Here is a 15,355-nt window from a genome sequence, read left to right as displayed (position 1 = left end):
TACATCACTTTGTTACAGCTGCAGGTGTTTTTTAAAGTGCTACAGAAATGACATTTAGTGGAGTTGAACAACAAATTCCAGAGTAACTCACTCTAATCAGATTTTCAGAATGAGGTGTGTGTGACCATGTGTTACCTGTTGGAGGAGGGCTTGTGCGTGTGCACTGGTGATTGCACTTGTGGTTGGCACGGTGGGCCTCTGAAAGTCCAATCCATTGATTTGGATCCCTGCAGGACAGAAACTTAGTCAATCAGAAATCTGTTGAGTTCAAGGTTGCTTTTGCTTTCACGACAAAGTACAAATCCACAATGAAGACGAATCGCTGCATGGCTGTAGACCCTAAGTGTCAATGTCTATGTCTACGGATCTAGTTTATCAATAGAATCATCGAGAATCACTAGCATTTCATTGTGAATCTCATAAATCATTAGTTTGATTCGCACCACACAAAGAGGAAGTTATCGTAACATTTGATCATTGCTTTGGGCCAATTAAGTCCTACAAAATGCGATGAGCTGTTGGACAACTGCATGCAAGTATGAATAAGAGACTTGCTGAAAGTCAAGGGGTAAAATGAAAGAAACAAATGGGTCACTCACCAATGTTCCTGTCACCACTTTCCATTGCACATTTAGTAGTTTCCGACTGATTATTCACTTTTGCATCTGCAAGAGGCAGACAGTAGGTAAGCATGATAATCCAGTTCGACCATACAGTAATTATTCTCTCTCAATTCTAGTCGCCTGAATGCATTTCGTCTCAGCATGACATTCACAAAGCAACCAATGCGGCCAAAAGAACTGTTTTGAATCCAAAAATAATACGCTTGACTATTTGTCTTAAAAACAACACGAACAATTATCTCACAGCCACATAAAAAAACTCAGCGACGTAAGCTGCACCTGTGGTTTCAAGCATGGTTGGAGAGAGAGGAAAAAGTACCTCTGTCGGGCTAACCCCCTCCCCACCGACAGTGCGTCCAGCGTGATGTTCCTCCCAGTGCTCCTTTCCCTCCCGTTCTTCAGTAGCGGGGAAAGCAGAGTTCAATAGCAGTAGTAGTGCTTCACTGAGTAACACTGGGTTACGGGCAACGCTAACAGAGATTAACCAAACAGCTCTCCTTCCCTCTCTCTTCTTTTCTCATGGCCCTGCCTCTCCCTCTCGCTCTCTCTCCTCTCGCTCGATCATTTGCTATGATTGCCGCCAGTGCAGTGCAAGCTCCAATGTCAAACACCCCAAAAAGTCTTGGGCTTTCTTGTTATGCCACCACAGAAGGGTACCAGTGGGGGGAAAAAAGGAACCAGAAATAGATTAATTAGGGAAGATGATCAGTACAGTATGACCCATACAACCAATGGAATGTCAATTCCATACACAAATGCTGCATACAGTGGTGCACTTAATATACCCGACACAACACTAAATTAATTCCAGCAATCACTATAAAACACCACAAGGTGACAGTGTCACTGCTAACACCTTACTGTTCTTTCTCTATGGCATGCCTGTCAGGCAGGCATCTTCAATGGGTGATTAGTTTTACTTTAATTTTGGTTAACTTTAAAGTGACAGAAAATTTGTGTTGTCAGTACGACAGTTCTTTTCCTTTTGGCTCCACAGTGCGTCATCCTTTTCAATGCAAACCTATATTCTGCATCCTACTCCCTAACACCAACTGCCCTCATGTCTTCCCTCACTACATCAATCAACCTTCTCTTAGGTCTTCCTCTATTTCTCTGGCCTGGCATCTCCATCCACATCATCCTTCTACCAATCTACTTAGTATTTCGCCTCTGGACCAAAGCATCAAATACTGCGCTCTAACTTGGTCTCCAAAACATCTAACCTCAGCTGTCCCTCTAATGAGCACATTTCTAATCCTATCCAACCTGGTCAACCCTAGAGAGAACCTCAACATATTCATTTCTGCCACCTCCAGCTCTGCTCCATGTTGAACTCGTTGACAGAGGATCCTCTTAAAGAAGTTACAGGTCTGTCAGGGCCAGAAATCTTGTTTGTAGGTGACCAAATACTTCCCTTCCACCATAATTTGCTAATAAAGTCTTTAAAATAATTTTAAAGACTTTTTTTTAAAGAATAAAACATTTTTAAAAAAAATAAAAAATTAAAAATCTGATGTGATTTTCTGGATTTTTATTTTGTTTTCCTCATTTTGTCGCTCATAGGTGAGGTAATACCTATGATGAAAATTACAGGCCTCTCTCATCTTTTTAAGTGGGAGAACTTGCATAATTGGTGGTTGACTAAATACTTTTTTGCCCCACTGTATACTGTAGTACTCCATAGGCTATATGCTGTTTGGACACTGAATAATCATATTATTAACATTGGTCATTTGTTTTTTTAATTATCCGATGAACGTTTTACAGTTATGTCAAAAATGACTTCAATTGTTTAAAATCTGTGTGATGGATAAATGATGTCACAAGGCTTTGTGAGATAGGACGCCAGTTAAGTACAGGATAAAAGTTAAATCATCCATAAAAGCTAATCATCCTGATAAGTAATCAGTTAGGAAAGACCTGCTTTGGATAAGTGAAGAAGTACAGAAACGCCACCGGTATGTGGTGACTATTATTTCTTGAGTAACTGTAACTGAAAATTCTTATTGCTGCATGCAATTGTTAAGCATAGGACAATGCAGTAATGCCATATAAATGTTCTCCTTTGATTCAAGATTAGGTCAAGAACCTTCCATTATATTGGTATTAACATAGCATGCAGTATTGCTATATTTTTTATTTACAGGCATGTGTCGTAATTAAATACTGAACAATGTTTAATTCTATTTTAGGAGTCCATTTTACAGTACACTTCAACTAGGCCTAGTTGTAGCACACTTTGCATTGGACCTGGCTTCCATAGCTTCTACAGGTGTTGACCCTGCGCGCATGCGGTACTGTAGTTGTGTGGGCCTGTAGGCTAAATAAAGCATCTACCACAGCACCCTCGTCCAGTTTTGTTCTTCCCACATATACTACTATATATATATATTTGTGGGGAGCTGTCACAAGTGAATTTTGGTCACCACTAATAGATTTTGCTGCTATCTGTTCGTCCTCGTCAGGGGCGTGCACAGATAGACCCAAAGTGGTGCTCAAGCGCCAGCCCTTTTTGTCCTTGGCGAAAAAAAAGCCCTTCTTGGTCCAGCAACTGCCCTTTCGCCAAGGACAATCTTCCTGTTGACAAGTATTTACATTATTTTTTTTTTTAAACATCCGTCAACACTTTTCTGGTATCAGGAGATATAACGCAAAACTAAGAAGGGGAAAACATGTAAGCAAAACAATTATAAAAGAATAATGAAACATGTCACTGTGTCTGGGGAATCTATACAGCAAGTTAAACTTTTTCCAATGGACTGTTGAATTTTTTTTCCCCCAGAATATTCTAATTTGGGATACACTTGTAGCATCCATCCATTATCTGAGCCGCTTATCCTCACAGGGGTCGCGGAAGCGCTGGAGCCTATCCCAGCTATCATCGGGCAGGAGGCGGGGCACACCGTGAACCGGTTGCCAGCCAATCGCAGTACACTTGTACCCCAATAAGTATCAATTAGTCGGAAAACTGCTCAACCTTTCGATTATATTTTGATTTATTGAGATGCATGTGTAAATCTAATATGACAGTTTAAGGATTGTCTGTGGGATTCAATGTTTTATGATGGTGAACGTTGGAATATGGAACTGATTAATACACTTTACATTATTTCAATTGGGAATGCTTATTTTGCATTGGGAACAACTGTGTTTGACGTTGGCACTTCCAATGTACTTGTGAAAAAAAGTTTCTCTCTTGCTGGAATGAAACAAATGACAACCGCAGCTGGGGCACTCCCCCACCCTTCCAACTCTATAATGATGCATAATCAGTATTCAGCTGATTAAAGCCGTATGCAAATCTTCCACTGCCTCGTTAGTAATGCAAGACTTTGAAGTCCTGCGAGTGACGCATTTCACACTGGGACGAAATGAAAGCTTTCTGCATAATTTAAAGCCCCCTATAAATATTTATCAGCTCATTAGCATATTAATTGGATGTCTTTTGGAGGATGATAAAAAAACGGAATGAGGAGGAGATGCAGAGGCAAGGAGAGTGCACAGCTAAACATTAATTAACTAAGCACAGGTAAGAGCTGGAGCTATCCCAGATAGCAGCGGAAGGGCCTGTCGGCAGACTAAATTAATGGAGGGGCGGCTACTTCTGAGAATCCACAGATTTCATCGACCCCAGGTATAGGCGGGTGTTATGAGGATGGCTGCGGGGATGTGAGGGTACTGCGTCAATCGGAAAGAAATAACTTCACATTAATACAACAAAAGCATGTCATTACTTGCAGGACCCCCCCGTGGCTCAAGGATTCCACAGCAAATGGGTGGCAGATTGCTGCCGATGTTTATTAAGTGGTTGTGGGTGGCATTAGCATATTTAGATTAGCTTTTACATTTCATTAGTATTTCACATTTGGAGCCGCTCTGAATTCATTTTAGCCAGCTCTGTTGCTGTTAATACAGTGGGGGAAGGGGTGGGGGCACGTGCCCAGTGAAGCCCAACGACTGAACTGGAATGTGTGGCACAGTCCACAGTGGGAGGGGCTTACTAACAGCTTTAATTAACTTCTTCACTTTTACACCCAACCCCCATCACAGTAATAAATGAATACAATATCAGTAACTTCTAAGATCAATATTAAGTGTTATGTTGGCAAATATTTTCTTAGATAGTAATTAATTGTATTTATAGGTGCATTTCTGTTTCCTAACCTTTATTAATCGAAGGCATACTGATTCTTATTTTCATTTTTCTTTTTTTCCCCAATCCCGAAAACACTTTTTGGTGGTTTATCCCCATCTTATTCAATAATTTATTAGAGGTTAAATAAATAATACAAAAATAATACAAAAAATAAAAATAACTAAATAGATTCCAATGCAATTATAATGAGCATCAATTGTCCACTGATTTTTGCTATTAGCGGCCCAGACCAGTCCACTATACAAATAGTACCACTGTATAGTGAGCAGCTGAGTAAATACCACCAGACAATATGAGGAAATACATTACCACACAAGACTTTTGCCAGCTTCTTTGGTTACTGCTTGTATTATGCATTTTGCTAATAGACCTTAAGGTTTCTAGATTGTTCATACCCCTATTATTATTTTTAATCCAAACCACTTACAAACAACATCTCAGTTTACAATATAGACTTTTGCTTAACACGGGGGATGTTCACACCTTGTGACAGAGACCGCAAAAGCACCGTGTACATAGTGACTTGGCTGGTCAATGTGTGAAAGAAAAAGGCTGCCGCGGAACAATGCATGAGACAATTACCCTGCATGGAGAATTTTAAATGGCTCTCGTTAGCAAAGTTATACGACGAAGGCTGCCATCGGTTAATGTGAGCGGTGATACAACACGAGACGGAGACGAAACTTAATTAGCACATCCACATTCTCCTCAAGCGCCTATAATCTTCATCATACACACGAAATACGTCAAGATAACTTTTATGTCTTGAGTGGTGAGCTGACTGTGAAACATGCAGAATATTTTAATAGGCAACATTTAAGCTTGAGGGAGGGAATAATCACGGCTGCGGCCTTCCTGTGAGGAATTTCCATGTTCTCCGGCGTCCTCCCACATTCCAAAAACATGTTTCTTAAATTAATTGAAGAGTCTAGATGGTACGTAGGTTTGTCTATTTGTGCCATGTGATTTGACTGGTGACCAGTCCAGGGTGTACCCCGCGCTTGTTGCTCCAATTCACCTGTGACACTAATGAGCATAACCAACGTGATAGAAAAATAAATGGATGGAGTTAATCACTAAACTTTACACCAATCTGATCGGCTTGATCGGTATCGGCCGATAATTACCATTTTATGCTGATCGGCTTTAATGTCATAATTCACCTAACTGCTCAATGACGTCATTGATCGGCTTTGCAAAAGACATTTACTCCGCGTCGCCATCGTGTACAGTATATTTGATACCAAAAGCTAGTTTTTTAGCCTTGTCTCGTGACTTTTGACGTAGTATTGTAATATCTGACCGCCAAGTTATTTTTTTAGAGAACATGTCGGCAGTGTGGGACAGACAACAGGTCTGAGATAGACAACACGTAATGTGTGGATCAGACTACAAGACAGCAGTAGAATATAGGTAGGTTTGACTACATTCAGCCATTTATCCCAGAAAACCGTTAAAGTTTTAAAGGAAACAATGTGAAGCATTCAGTGACTTTGATGCAAATATTTTTTTCATGACACCCCTAACAACTGAAATGGTTTTATTCCGTGAACCAGGTAAAACAACATTTAAGGAATGCATGGCTTTCGATACCAAAATAATATTTACCAATATACACACGCTGTGAGTGATGCTGACTCACCGATGTCACATCAGTCATTCACACATATTGATAACGGTGTCTTCGTCGTATGTCCAAGATCTCTGTTGTACTTTGTCACATGACAAACTCATACTTCTGCCAACTACCACAACACATACTCTGCAAAATCTATGTATATACAGACATTGTTCGAGGGTAAAGAAATACTTCAACTAGTCCGACTTGTAGCCTGTGACAGCATCCATTTCTTGCTTGTGACCAAAGTGTAAATAGGGTTTATTTTCCAGTTGCATACAATTGGATTAAACAACGGTCAACTTATTTTTACATTTGTACGACCATTAAGGTTAGTCTTTTGTTTGGCCCAAGACACAGACAGTTGTATTTGATGGGTAACATTAGACAATGAAAAAAAACCATTTAAAATTAACTCATTTTATACACAACGACATACAATTCCATACATCGCATATGGTAGTTAAAAAGTTGGGTAAAGCTACAGCTTGTATTATTGGGACATAAATGAGTCACTATTTCAGATGAGCATAACACGAGGAGTTATCTGTTCAGTACACAAGCACACAACTGTGATTTGTTACAATTTTCTTCCTCTGTGGTGGAGGAACTTGTGAGACTGGAGCTTTTTCTGTACCTTCAGGAAAGCATGTTCTGAATGTATTACTGCCGCTAATGCATTATTCATAACACCCGTGTTTACATCAATGAATATTCATGACGCAACTACAAGGCTGGAATCAGGGTGAACTGTATAGCTGATTAAAAGGGGGGGGGTTGCAAATGAATTTCTTATCTGATGTAAATATTCAGGAGTTTAATAAGTCGCTTGTACTTTTTCGGGGTGCATATGATTTCATAAGACAATAACATTAGTCACAATCGAGTACAGGGGTACCTCAAAGGTCCAATGTCTTCAAATGTTTCACCCAAATTTACAGAAGGAACATGCCATAAATGAAACCATCACCATTCGTGACATCAGCATTTCATGTGAGCTGCCAGCACGCTTAACTAGATCTCCTTCAGCCAGTATCAAAGGATTACCTCTGCATGTGTTTGGCCTTTGGCCACTTTTTTGCTGGGAGAAAAAGACAAGAAAAAAAAAAAAGACAATAATAGCCATCGGAATATTATACTGTATTCATTACATATTATTATAATAAATGATCGACCACTCATATTTAATACTACAAAATGGGGGGGTTCAAAGTATTACCATGTATACCATGACAATTATTTTGGATCCTCATAAATTTAAATAACTTCATAGTTCATCAAGCTGAATTTAAATAAAAATAAGTCGGGAGGAGACACACAAGCTCCTTTCAATACACTGCTTTTACTTGCAAATAATGCGCATACTTTTCCTGACATGAATGCAACACACATGCACGCACACACTATGCCAGGGGGTGAGCAACGTTTTCCCCATCAGTCCTCTGGGTGCCGTGCAAAATTTATGACAAACACGGATGTGTCCCTAAACTCTGGACACACAGGCAGCAATGCATACTTGGAATCCCATTTTCTAGTAAGACCATTCAAGTGGAACAAATAACAGCATTAAGGCTGCAACAACAAATCAATAAAATCGATACTAATCGATAATTGAAAGTGTTGGCAACGAATATCATTATCGATACGTTTTGGCGCGATTATTACATCAGTCACCCGCTGCGTAGCGCGATGCTCCCTGCTGCAAAATGCCACACAAGAGGAGCAGAGAGTGGTGAGCTAAACGAAAACATGTTTTTGTTTTACCCTCCTGTCTGCTGCCAGCAAATTTATTTATCCAATGCAATTGGATAAATAGACAGATAGTGATCATTTCTCCAAGACAAAACATTATTGCGCTTCAAGCTGTTCATTTGTCATTTCCAGTTGTAGTTTACTGTAAACCAGACATGAAAAACAAAGTTAAAACATGAACTAATATACAGTAAGAAGGCTAGATAGACATGCTAACAGTTAAACATAATTCATTGCTCCGCCTTGTAATATGTGCGCCTTTACCACCAGGGGCATTGTAATACAGACATACTAATAAACACGGCAGTAAGCCGCAGTAATATTCATTTTTGACAAAGGATAAAAAAATATGTGAGCATTGTTGCATTGTCAGTCTACATGTGTTGCTCCACCATTTGTGCGCAAACGCCCATTGCTTGAATGGTTAATAACAGCGCAACACCGATGCTATTCGTTAGGCCATCTATGGCATTTTGCATGGCTTGTCAGCATTAACTTAACTTTCCTAAGGCAAAGCTAGGGGGGTGTTTTGAATACACATCTAATTATCTTTGTTGTATGTTTAGTTTGACAGCAATCTTCAACTAGGAGTGCATTCAACAGCTTGAAGCCTCTTTTTTGGAAGAATTGTTCACGATCTGCCAAACCACTACTTGTTGTGAAGTCCGTTGAGTACACTGCCACTATGAAGCGCTCGTATCTGAAATTTTTGTTCACAATGCAAAAAGAACTGCCGAACGACAGCTCATATCTTGAAAAACCTGTAAGTTAGGCCACTCATACATCAAGGCACCACTGTACCTGTTTTGTTTTTTTTTCAATATGGGAAACGTGGGAGATGACCACCACTGCGATACAAAATTGACCTGGTTCTACTTCAATTAAAAAAATCTAATAACATTTTAAAAAATTGTAGGTTTTCGCCAGTTGAGGAGAAAGTTGATACCCAAGTTTGTAGTCTTAACATGTCAAATAAACAGCTTCTCCTTTAAGCAAACAGCAGAAAACACAGTGACATCAAGCTGCGTCTTGTCCAGTCATGAAAGCTCCAGTGAACAGTTAAGAACGCCCTGGCTGCCTTTTATTGTTGTGCCTTTCCGGGAAGTGGGCCTCACTCTTGCCCCAGGGTGGAGAGAGGGGAGAAGGAGGGGATACAGGTACTAAATCTGTACCCGTGTATGGAGACAAAAGTGTCGCCAAAAAGTCTCTTTTAGTCGTTGTGAAAACGGACGAAATGCAAGTGTGACGCGTTAACCGCCCAAAGAGTGTACAAAACAACGCAAAACTAACAATTCTCGCAACACACGCCGTCGAATTCAGAATCCATTCCTCCTCGGCTTGTTGTTGACACCAACCGAGCTCCGGGCAGGCCACCGTTCGATGAAATCTGCTGAACGCCGCACTCAGACTCGAGCAGGCCCCGCATGAATAACACAACAGGCTACTGTAGCTCCACACTGCGCCGAGCACAAAAGGATGGTGGGGGGAAGAAAAAAAAAATCCTCAAAAAAAAAAAAAAACGCACACCGAAAGTCACAAGGTACAAACTCCACAACAACACTACAGCATTTAACGGTTGTTCAATTTCAACTCGTAACAATAGAGAGCAGCGGAGCCCGGTGGTCGTCTCACGGAGAGAGAAAAAAAAAAAAAAAAAAAAAAAAATGAATATGCAAAGCTCGTTCAAAGAGCATCGCACACCATTTGCCATCAACACAAAGCCCAGCGCTTAGCATCCGAAGCTAACGCTAGCTCGCTCGCCATTTCAAACATAACCGGCAGAAATGTGTCGCACGCGAACGCGGCTCGTTGTTTATTAATAAAATATGCTAAGTTGTGTTTGTCGACAGTGGTATGAATATGTAGCGGCCGTACGGGCGTCTAATCACACAAAAGGGGAGGCATGTTTGCCCGTGTAATTTGTCGTCGTACTGCTCGTTTCCTGCTATGTCAAACTACAGCTGGCTAGCACTGCGAGAGATGAATCGGGGGGGGGGGGGGGCGGGGGGGGGTCTTTATCGCCCCGTTCTGTTAAGACTACGTTCGCCGACCCCCCCCCCCCCCCCCTCCTTGTGTGTATATTCGGTCCTCGTAAATTGTAGCGGTCCTTTGAATATGAGTATGAATATGTAAAATGCTGTAATCATTACCTGCTCCCGAACTCTCATCTTGACTCGCTGCTCCTCCGTCCGCCATTTTGAATATTTAACCCGAAAATCCCAGCCCTGCCTGTTGGGCGGGCGCGCGCGCGCCTACACGCACGCGCAACCTGTGCAAAGTAAATACAGTAGTGACTTGTTTGCATCCATAAATAATCCTCATTACCCTGATTGCTAAAAAAAAAAAAAAAAAGGGTTCAACTGGTTGAGGGACTACGTTTAACCTTCACAGCAGATCAATTTCTTCCATTTTTCTTATTCTCTAAATTGAGTAAAAATTAAAGTGTCACGTAAAGAATGGGGATTTCATTGGTTGAGGGACTAGTTTCAAAGTTTACAGCAGAGAATCTTTTTCATAGTTACATAATTTTTCTTACTGTAGTTTTAATGATAAAAAATATGATTACATTTTTAAAAAATTGGTCAATTAATTGTCATTAAATTCTCCCTCCATCCATTTTATTTACTGCTTATCCTGTTCAGGGTCACAGGGAGCTGCAACCTACCCAGCAGACTGGGTGAAAGATGGACTACAGTACTACAGTGAGTATGATATATCGAACTTACATATTTTATAAATTTTCAATCAGATTGAGATCAGGGCTTTGCGATGGCCACTCCAGAACATTGACTTTTTTTTTTTTTAACCACTTTGACAGTCTATTTTGGGTCATTGTCTATTTGGACGACCCATTTGCACCAATGCTTTAACTTCCTGGCTAATGTTTGCTTCAGTATTTCAATAAGTGCACCAGTCCCCCCCTTTAACAAAACAACCACACAACATGATGCTGCCATGCCAGATTTCAAAGTTGGGATGGTGTTCTCAGCCTTGCAAGTTTCACTCTTTTTCCTCCAAATGTAACAGACCACAGGACATGTCTCCAAAAGTTAAGGTCTTTTTTTTTCCCTGCGTGCATTTTCAAACTGTAATCTGTCTTTTTTATGGTTGTTTTGGAGTAATGGCTTCTTCATCACAATGTGGCCTTTATGCCTATGTCAGTACAAGTGCTTGTTTCACTGTGGATAATGACACATTCTTACCAGCTTCAAAAAGCATCTTCACAAGGTCCATCCATCCATCCATCCATTTTCTGAGCCGCTTCTCCTCACGCGGGTCGCGGGCGTGCTGGAGCCTATCCCAGCTGTCATCGGGCAGGAGGCGGGGTACACCCTGAACTGGTTGCCAGCCAATCGCAGCCTTCACAAGGTCTTTTGCTTTTTTTTTCTCGGGTTGATAGGCACATTTCGGACCAAAGCACGTTCATCTCCGGAACACAGAACCCGTCTCCTTCCCGAGCGCTACAATGGCCGGACATTCCTATGGTGTCTATACTTGCGTATAATTGTTTGAACAGATGAACGTGGCACCTTCAAGCATCGGGAAATTGCACCCAAAGATGAACCAGACTTGTGCAAATCCACAATTCGCTTTCTGAGATCTTGGCTGATTTCTTTTGACTTTCCCATTATTTTATACAACGGAGCGGTGTGATTAGGTTTGCCTAGTTCAAATATACCCACAGGTGTGTCTCTAATTAAGTCAAATGTTGTCAATTGACCTATCAGAAGCGTCCAAAGAAATTACATCATCATCTGGGTTTTCTCCAAATTTTTTAAAGGCATAGTAATCTTACTGTATTTAAACTTTGAAGAAAGTAATGAGACATTTACGAAAAATAAATTATTCTTTCCTTATTCTGGCATTTAGCAAACAGATATAATTTTGCTAATCCTATTTGACCTAAAAGTTGAGTCTGATTTTTATGTCAGACATTGAAAAAAAAACAACAACAAAAAACAGCGCATGTCTTTAGTGTATGTAAACATCTGGTTTCAAATGATTTTGGGTGAAGTATTTTTAGGCACTAGTTATTGATACTCAAGTATTTATTTTATGGTATTATTTTGTGGCACAAGTATTTGTGGTATTATTTATTTGGTACATTTTGTTCTGGTTGTGTATATGGGTCTGTGAGTGTTGGAATTTTTTGGGAAGCTGTACAATGAAATGTTGTTGTGCCCTGTTTTTACTGTGCAATGACAATAAAGGCGATTTAGACTTCATGCCTCGTTCTGCTTATTGTTGCATCATCTACTGACATAATAAATTAGATTACACGTGTTTGCAACTCATGACGCAAGATTACCATGAATCACCCGCTGGATGTTTTTTGCCAGCTGCAGTCGAATTTCTAGCACAATCTTTTATTAGCTGGATATTTTTCAAACCAGAAACCCACAAAAAGACCATTTCGACCACTGAAAGTAAAGAACAATTTTAAGTGCATCTGAGACATGTCCATTAGTATAAATAACAACACTATATTTTTCGTTAGCCACCATATGTCGTCAAATGTGTGCACGATTTAAGGATGCTTGAGATGAGACAGTTGAATTGTTTTTAAGCTAAGATAAATATCATAGAAAAAAAATAGAAATACACATTTAATATTCTACCGAATTAACAAAGTGTTAAATAGAAAACAAAATTCTGCTTTTGCCTGGAAACGTTTAATGCAAATAAAAGTAATATATTTTAAAATGTTTTTAATTATAACTGGATAATTGTCACAGTATGGTCCTACTATTATAACAAATTATTGCATAACAATAATTGTTCTCTGTAATTTAGTTTTTTTTTTCAATTTTGTTGAAACTATTGTGAACGTATTTCTAATAGTATACCGGTATAATTCACTTTTCTTCTTTTATTTCATTGTAATACATGAAACTTTGATTTTCAAATGAAGAATCAGAATCCTCTTTTCCTCATCGGCTCTGCGAGATCACAGCGATGTGTGGTGTCTGCTTCAAATTAGGCGTATGGAACCAAATATGGTTGGACTTGCAATTATATCTTCAACTTGTCTATTGTATTCTGTTCTATTTTATTCTAGTCTATTCAAGGGAAACTACACAGAAAACCTGGTATACTCGGAAATAAGGCTTTTGAAACCCTTATCTGTTCCTCATTAGCTACAAAAGAAACTTTGCATGACAATAATAACACTTAAACTGTACATTTACTGGACAGAAATTCACTCCTGCTGTACCCCTTGTTTCTGGCAATGCAGTTCATTTTTCTCACAATACTACAGTGTATTATATAAGCAGAGTGGTGCCAGTAAAGTGTGGGAGAGCTATTTGATGGGAACTTGGAGGCGACAGAGTGCAAACACAATGTGCCGAGTGGAGTATTCATCACGGGGGTGAGGGGTCACTTAGCCCAAGTGCTGCTGCCTGGCACAGAGAGCATGTAACACACTGTAGCTTACAAGAACGCTCAGTAACTTCCATGAACACCTGATGTCAGAATCAAGTGTTTGACCGTCTTTACATTGTACCTTGGTTCACAGTGTTGAACCTGCAAGCAAGATTTGAAGGTAACCTTACCTCACTAATCTCTCCCCTCCCAAAGCCACGCCCCTCACGGATGTGCACGAGCATGATTCTCACGTTTCGTCATTCATAATGGCATGCGATAGTGGCATGCGGTTATCGCAATAAAAAGAGTAGCACTAGCGCTACTACGCTAGCATGAGCACGATAAACAAGCCGACGTTAGCTACGACTGCTACGTTGGTAGTGTGGTGACCCACAAGAGGGAGACATTCACCAGGGGCCTGTATCTTCAAGGGAAGGGCAGTAGATGAAAGAAGTTGATGGCTCCAAAGGGAGTGGTTGGCTGTTCTGATGTAAAAACACGAACATTTGTACAGTATAAGAAGATTAAAGTGACATGACTGGTTCTCGTTTCCCCGTTTTATTTACCGGCTCTCCACCTTTGGATGATTTTGTAATGGAGTGTTACTATAATACTAAATGTCATTGGTTAAAAAATATATTTTTGGGAACGTACAATAAATTCATAATAAAAAAGAGGTGATAAACATACCTGTGCAGCAGTAATGTTGCTAATTTTGCGTCGCTTACGTATCCTCTCAGCTGCCTGAGGTCCCTTCACTCTGCTTGTGTTTGCTAGTCTTATGGCCATTTGTTGGTAGACTAGGGATGGACATTTTCTGATTTTCCATTGCTGGATAATCTTCCATATTTTCAGCAAAGCTCTCAAGCCCAAGGTAACAGGGCAGTGCAAGGGCGCATTGGTATACCAGCTATGAGTGTGCCCGCGAGAGCACGATAAATGATAAACACCTTTGTCAGTCACGCCTTCTGTCTAAGATTGGTTGTTTTTCCTTGGATGCGGTGGCAGCGCAAGATGGGGAGCGAGAGTGCAGATATTTTTTCACAGGTCTTATTACTCACATACTACTTGTCAGGTCATACTGACAGTTTTAACAAATATGACAAAAGAGTTTAAAAAAAAAAAAAAAAAAACACTTAAGCCAATTAAGAATGTTACAAATTTACAACGTGACAAGCACCCACAATGTGAACCATCATTTCCTTATGCCTTTGTCATTCTTACAAAAAAAAAAAAGTTTTCAGTTCAATCATTTATTGCAGATTGTCCATCCAGCCATCCATCCATTTCCTGCTATAGAATAGACACTCACACCCACGACTCAACTTCATTTATGGAGTTTTTCTATTTGCCATAGAGGCAATCAAAACGGTTGCCTTGAGAGCGTCTTTATTGGGCCAATACTACACCCTGCAGGTGAAAAAAGGAGGACGCTAAATAGTCATGAATTGTGGAAAGAGTTGAAGGTTGGTCCGTAACAAGATCATAGATATTAAATAGGAATAAAGCCTCATATGTTTATTACAGTCAGAGTGTTTGGTTTACAGTGCTTTATAGTCATTTCTGTATACAAACTATAGACGCAGAACCGATGGAACTTCCTGCGATATCGGAAGGGGCCCGGCTGCTTTGTACAATTTAAGCAATACAATTCATTCGATAATAATAGCATACACATTCATTTGACCAAGCCCATGCTAATGTCAATACCGTGCAGTTATTTTGACACCAGTACGTGACACTTATTAGCTGCGAAGATTTTAGGATGGCAACAGTTGCACCCTTCACCTCATTTCCTCCACGTCAAATAACAAAAATCACAGGACTTGAATTTCAAAC

General features: G+C 40.1%; 1 protein-coding gene and 1 long non-coding RNA gene across 11 annotated transcripts in view; one reads left to right on the top strand and one right to left on the bottom strand.

Moving 5' to 3' along the window:
* Positions 1-10,388, bottom strand: part of pou2f1b (POU class 2 homeobox 1b) — a 33,224-nt gene extending 22,836 nt beyond the window's left edge. For 7 of the 9 annotated variants that reach the window (XR_009791215.1, XM_061793209.1, XM_061793210.1 and 4 more), the window contains exons 1-3: positions 10,300-10,388; positions 600-665; positions 136-227 (exon numbers count right to left, since the gene is read on the bottom strand). Coding sequence is in view for 8 of the 9 variants with exons in the window: in XM_061793209.1 (XP_061649193.1) it covers positions 136-227; positions 600-665; positions 10,300-10,345 (204 nt within the window). In the remaining variant the exon portion in view is untranslated. The remainder of the gene's footprint in view (positions 1-135; positions 228-599; positions 666-10,299) is intronic. The other 2 variants (XM_061793211.1, XM_061793214.1) reach the window with 1 other exon arrangement.
* LOC133487141 (uncharacterized) lies at positions 9,287-12,375 on the top strand. 2 transcript variants are annotated; one of them, XR_009791218.1, is made up of 3 exons: positions 9,287-9,689; positions 10,792-10,851; positions 11,356-12,375. It is a non-coding gene; the product is annotated as an uncharacterized LOC133487141 (long non-coding RNA). The 2 variants fall into 2 exon arrangements; XR_009791219.1 differs by having other exon boundaries at positions 10,792-12,375.
* The last annotated feature ends 2,980 nt before the right edge of the window (positions 12,376-15,355 follow it).

Source organism: Phyllopteryx taeniolatus, chromosome 12 (assembly GCF_024500385.1).
Source record: "Phyllopteryx taeniolatus isolate TA_2022b chromosome 12, UOR_Ptae_1.2, whole genome shotgun sequence".
NCBI lineage: Eukaryota > Metazoa > Chordata > Actinopteri > Syngnathiformes > Syngnathidae > Phyllopteryx > Phyllopteryx taeniolatus.
Note: the sequence above shows the minus strand (reverse complement) of the source record. Positions and strands in the feature narration are given on the sequence as shown.